Source organism: Terrapene carolina, unplaced genomic scaffold, assembly GCF_002925995.2.
Source record: "Terrapene carolina triunguis isolate 2854851 unplaced genomic scaffold, T_m_triunguis-2.0 Scaffold395, whole genome shotgun sequence".
Taxonomy (NCBI): Eukaryota; Metazoa; Chordata; order Testudines; family Emydidae; genus Terrapene; species Terrapene triunguis.
Window position 1 is genome coordinate 1,209,705 of NW_020664746.1, and position 6,000 is coordinate 1,215,704.

The 6,000-nt window shown below is 52.5% G+C and overlaps 1 protein-coding gene across 5 annotated transcripts in view; it reads left to right on the forward strand.

Moving 5' to 3' along the window:
- Window positions 1-5,559, forward strand: part of ABLIM3 (actin binding LIM protein family member 3) — a 105,276-nt gene extending 99,717 nt beyond the window's left edge. For all 5 annotated transcript variants that reach the window (XM_026658044.2, XM_029912946.1, XM_029912947.1 and 2 more), the window contains 4 exons: window positions 390-450; window positions 2,112-2,119; window positions 3,456-3,536; window positions 5,185-5,559. In XM_026658044.2, the coding sequence (XP_026513829.1) occupies window positions 390-450; window positions 2,112-2,119; window positions 3,456-3,536; window positions 5,185-5,298 (264 nt within the window). In that variant the 3' untranslated portion in view covers window positions 5,299-5,559. The remainder of the gene's footprint in view (window positions 1-389; window positions 451-2,111; window positions 2,120-3,455; window positions 3,537-5,184) is intronic.
- The last annotated feature ends 441 nt before the right edge of the window (window positions 5,560-6,000 follow it).

The window sequence follows — 6,000 nt, forward strand, 5'->3', positions numbered from 1 at the left end:
GAGTTCAGATGCAGGGAAAAAGAATCTCTGCTTCAGAGTGTGGGGAGGTGTGTGCTTTCCAGAGTGATGTCTTTGTTGTGTAACTTTGGGCAACAAGGACTTTAGAAATGGTCCCATGATTGATGCATAGGCTGGGAGTCAGGAGCCCTGGGTGGTATTCCTGACTCTGCCACTAACTCACTATGTGATCTTGGGCAAGTCATTTCACCTCCCCGTGCCTCAGTTTCCTCATCTGTAAAATGAGGGGAATGATACTTACCTCGGGGTGGATTAATTATAACATTTGTAAAACGTTTTGAGATCCCCAGATGGAAGGTGCGATAGAAGGGCTGAGTATTTATCTGAACTCCCCTCGTGCTGACCCCTCTGTGTGCTCATTTCTCCTGCAGCCTCCCAGTGCTGAACTCTTCCACTACGACAGCACAAACGCCGTCAACTGGGGGATGCGAGGTAAGCAGGGCACAGTGCCTGGGAAGCCTTAGCAGTCCTACAGTATGTGCTGCTAGAGCCTGTGGCAATGTGCTTCAAAGGGACACTGCCATCCTGCTGAGGCCCCAGAGTGGCCCTTCTTATGGGAGTGAGAGCTTTCTAGGTATTCTCTTCCAGATCCTGCACAGCAGAGTCAGCTTTGAGCTCTGATCACGACAGCCTGCAAGGCCTGCACAAGAGACACTGGTTTGTGCTCTTGCCTAGAGCCCCCAGCTGGCCCTGCGGCAGCAGATAAGGGACACCCTCACATTGCTAATGATGTGTTTCAAAGCTGTGTTACTGTTGGCCCCTGACATTGTAAAACTGAAAAAACAATCCGTGTATTTGTCACCGTTCCTGCTATTGCTTTTTACATTTCTGCCAGCTTGGGGAATGAAAATAGGCTAATCAGTTTCTTGCTTTAGAATCATAGAAGATTAGGGTTGGAAGAGACCTCAGGAGGTCATCTAGTCCAATCCCCTGCTCAAATCAGGACCAACCCCGACTAAATCATCCCAGCCAAGGCATTGTCAAGCCGGGCCTTAAAAACCTCTAAGGATGGAGATTCCACCACCTCCCTAGGTAACCCATTCCAGTGCTTCACCACCCTCCTAGTGAAATAGTGTTTCCTAATATCCAACCTAGACCTCCCCCACTGCAATTTGAGACCATCGCTTCTTGTTCTGTCACTATCCAGTTAGTTTTTCTTTCCAGTTCTCGTCCCCTAGCAAATTCCTGCAGTGTTGGGGTTGCACACCCGGCAGGGGAAGGGTTAAAGCTAAGCCAAAGCACTGTTTCCTTTGAAATGCAAAAATATTGTAATGAAACTATTCCTATGAATATTGGGCCCAATTCATCTCTGCATCAAGGGGCTGCAATGGTGGTGGATCCATCGTCCAGGGAATTCTCATGACAGAGAGTTTCCCTCTGGCTGGTAGGGAGCCAGCATAGCCGACTCTGGGCTTCCCCCAGCACATAGAGCATATGAGGGGCATTTCATATCCCCTTCATTGAACAGTACTGTGCCCTGGCTATTCCTGCCTGCCTAGGGGCCATTAGCAGCAGGGTCAGGTTAGTTGGTGTAGACCCACCATTGCCCCCCCTACCCAGTGCTGAGTTCAGCCCCAGCGCAGGGATGACTCGGGCTCATGTTATGAAAAGCCTTTTAAAAACCTCTGAAAAGCAACAAGTATCTTTTGGCCTAAAGCACCTGGCAGCGTCTCTCATAGGCCCCACCATGCTGCAGGCAGCTGTGCACCCTCCACTCCCGTGAAGTCAATGCTGGGGAAGGGCCCTGAGCACCCTGCAGGATCAGACCCTGATTTCACCAGTGCTCTCAATGGAGCTGTGCTGAGCTGTCCTCAGTGTTGCTGGTGCCTCCCTTCCTCCTGAGCTGCGCTTGAAACAATGAGTGAGATTCCAGGAGCTGTGGGCGTGAGAGCGAGCAGCCTGCACACTGTAACCCCACCCTCAGGCCAGCCCCCTGGGAGCAGCTGCCAGAGGCAGGACAGACAAGGGGAGAACACACGTGGGGCCGTGTCTCCTGTGGGGAGTCGGGGCTCTCGCCTGATGGCAAAGGGAAGGCTCCGAGGCTGCTGACTGACTCGTTTCTTGTCTTTTTCCTTCTCTTTCTCTCCTTACAGAATACAAGGTAAGACTCTCCTTGGAGTGGGGAACAGCTGCCATCCAGTCAGTGATACCATCTAATGTCCAAATGCCACCAGGGCAGGGTCCTTGGAGATTGTCCCTCCATCTCCTGTGTCCTGGGCTGGTCTCCAGAGCCCATGTTTGAACTGAGGCCTTTTCAGACACCTTCACTTCCCTCAGACATGCCCTGGCTTCACTTTCCCTCAATCCAGCCCCCTGTCCCTCCTGCTATCAGCTCCAACAGAATGGGCTGCAGTTGAGCATGGTTTACGTTGCTGGTGTCTCAAAACGCTTTGCCCAGCAGCAAGGTGCATGCTGGGGGAAGAACTGATGAGGTGGGTGACCACAGCTGTCATGCTGGGCTCAGCAGCAGCAGCTCCCACCCAGCTGTGGATGCTGAACCTATTAGATGTGGAGAGGGGATGCTGGGTAGGATGCTAGGTCATCGCCTACACCAGTGTTTCTGAAATGGTGGGTCCTGACCCACCAGTGGGTCCCAAGAAGGTTTTAGCTGGGTCGCTACATCCAGAACCAGGTTAACCCATCACTGGGCTCTGGCCTAAGCAAACATACATTTCTCCTGGCCTGGTGCAGAGGAGAGACCCTGGAGGGGTTGGGGAGATGGATTCTGAGCCTGTTCTGTACTCGCCCCACAGTGTTGGCTCCAGTCCTGCAGGGCTGGGCCTGGTTCCCTGCTCCAGGTTTTGCAACCTGGCGCACGGGGTTGCAGCACCACCAGCTGGACCAAACCCGAGTGGTGCTACAACCCTGTGTGCCAGGTCGCAACACCCAGAGCAGGGAGCTGGTCCCAGCATCATGGGACAGGAGCCACTGCTGCAGGGGGAATGCGGGGCAGGCTCGTTCCCTGCCCACAAGGCCTTTCCTCTACACTGGGCCGGGGTTAGGGTTGAGGTGCCAGGGCAGAGGGTGCATGTACGTAATGGTGGGTTGCAAAAAAAGACAAAATGCAGTTGGTGGGATGCCTGAGTAAAAAGTTTGGGAACCACTGGCCTCTGTGACAAGCCAAGCAGTCTTCGCCTTCTGCCTGGAGATGGGCAGACGGGGAGCTGGGTTAGTGTCGCCCCTCAGGGCAGCCTCTCCATCAGAGCAGCACCCCTGCCTTGCAGTGTCAGCGTGAGCTCCATTCTACTGTGGGAGTTGGGCCTGCACCTTTGTGGCGCCCAGGAAGCACCATCCCTGAGCCAAACAGAACAGGCCCAAGGACTAGCCACTGTGTTGTTGCTGTGGGTTCCCTCTAGCTGTGCCCGTCTGGACTGCTCCCTGGCTCACAGCTCAGAGAGCCTACCAACCCCAAAGCGTTTCTTCGTCTCTCTCTGCAGATATACCCCTACGAGCTGCTCATGGTGACCACCAGGGGGAGGAACCAGCTGCCCAAAGATGTGGACAGGACTCGGTTAGAGGTAAGCAAAGCCTTCCCCACTGGGGAGAATACCACTGGGACACTCCCTTCTGACACTGTCTCCCTCCTCCCCCAGTGCAGCTAGGGCTGGGGGAGGAAGTATGAATGGAGCAAGGGTAGCTGCCCTCCTGCCTGTTAGATGTCATCTCCCACATGGAGACCTGAGGTGTTTCAGACCTAACCTCCCTGCAGACGGAGCAGGAGTAAATGCTGTCTGCATGGACATCACCCTGTGGAGCACAGCATCATACCAAAGCTATCACTCCTCCCCACCCCGTTGAGATCTGGGACAATTCAGAGGGGATCCCCCCTGCCGGATGCTTCCCAAGCCACCCTCCTTTGAAAAGCTCAGGCTAGAAAGGTTTCAGAGTAGCAGCCGTGTTAGTCTGTATCCGCAAAAATAACAGGAGTACTTGTGGCACCTTAGAGACTAACAAATTTATTAGAGCATAAGCTTTCGTGGGCTACAACCCATCTTTGTTTTGCTGTACTTTGAACCTAAGACAGAGGGGGGTCCTCTGAGCTCTTTAAGTTTGATTACGGCTGTATCCCCACTTTGAACCTTAGGGTACAAATGTAGGGGCCTGCATGAAAACTTCTAAGCTTATCTACCAGCTTAGCTTTGGTCCGCTGCCACCATCACAAGAATTCCCTCCCTGGGAAGCCTTGAGAAACCTTTCACCAATTCCCTGGTGAACACAGATCCAAACCCCCTTGGATCTTAAAACAAGGAGAAATTAACCATCCCCCCTCCTTCCTCCCACCCTCCTTTCACCAACTCCTGGTGAATACAGATCCAAACCCCCTTGGATCTTAAAACAAGGAGAAATCAATCTGGTTCTTAAAAAAGAAGGCTTTTAATTAAAGAAAAAGGTAAAAATCATCTCTGTAAAATCAGTATGGAAAATAGCTTTACAGGGTAATCAAACTTAAAGAGCTCAGAGGACCCCCCTCTGTCTTAGGTTCAAAGTACAGCAAAACAAAGCATCCGAAGAAGTGGGTTGTAGCCCACGAAAGCTTATGCTCTAATAAATTTGTTAGTCTCTAAGGTGCCACAAGTACTCCTGTTATTTTTTCAGGCTAGAAAGTCACTGACCCATTGTGGGGGCTGGCTGCCTGAAGCCAACAAAAGCCCACAGTGCTGGGTGAGAGTGAGAGGTCACCAGCGCAGTGTTCGGGGTTTGGCACTGGCCCCAACCGCAGGCCGAGGAAGGGGGTCACTTATGCACACGCTGGCACGCGGTCATGCTCACACGCAGCCACAGTCACAGACACTCACACACAATCCCACTCAGACACATCATGCTCACACACAGCCGCAATCGCACACGCTCAGCTCTGCACAGCCACAATCGCACACTCACAGGCATTCGTGTGTGCTCATGCAGAGTCACGATTGCACCTGGTCACACTTACAATTGCACATACACAGATACACACAGAGCTGCACACAATAACACTTGGATAGTCACAATGACAGGCGTGCGTGCACACACACACACACAGAGGCAGTCGCTTGCATATGCTCACGCAGAGTCACAATGGCATCTGCACAGGCACTCTCAGCTATGAGCCATGGCAGCCGCCCTCCCACGTGCTGTCACAGGTCCGTACAACCCGCCTCATGCCCCTCTCTGCTGTCCCCCCAGCGCCACCTGTCACAGGACGAGTTCTATCAGATCTTCAGCATGACCATTGCAGAGTTCGACCGCCTGGCCCTGTGGAAGAGGAACGAGCTGAAGAAGCAGGCACGGCTGTTTTAAACGCAATACACTATAAATATATACATACCTATAAATATATATATATATATATAGAAAGATCTCTATATTGAAGCTCTGTATAACTCTCTCTATTGTACAATAGGAGGCACGGCCACTCTCTTTGGAACTCCGTAGAGTGAATTGAAGTCTCTCCGATATTTTTATGCTCTTTGTTTCCTTTATGTTCTTTTTTTATTCTAATGCGATTGGGGGTGGGGTGTGAGACTGTTTATGTATTGAACCTTCTGGAGTTTCAGGCCATCTCAGACCCCCACCCTCACCTGCAGTGGAGGTAAATCCCAGGCCAGTGGAGGAGGGGGTATCTGCAGCACATGTTTAGTGAAAGATTGGCCCCTTTTCCGTCCCCTGCCCCTTCACACTCTGGGCTCCTGGCCCGGTATCACCCACTCACGCTGCACAGCCCAGCCAGGCGCCTTCAGGAGCCAGAGGAAGAGGTTCCCTCTCTCCCACCAGGGTTCCTGAAACTCCCAGCAGGCAGGGCCCTGCCATCTGATTTAGCCATTGATAGTTGGAGGGTTCCTGGTATACTTAAACTGCCTCTCTTCTCAGTGCTTGGGGGAGGGGGCAGCAGTCTCCCTCCCCCTTTGTCAGCCTTACCCGCTGGGCTTGTACTGAAAGAGGAAAGTGAATGGAGCTGGCCTGGACCATCTTACCCCTTGCTAACATAGACTCCCTCCCTAC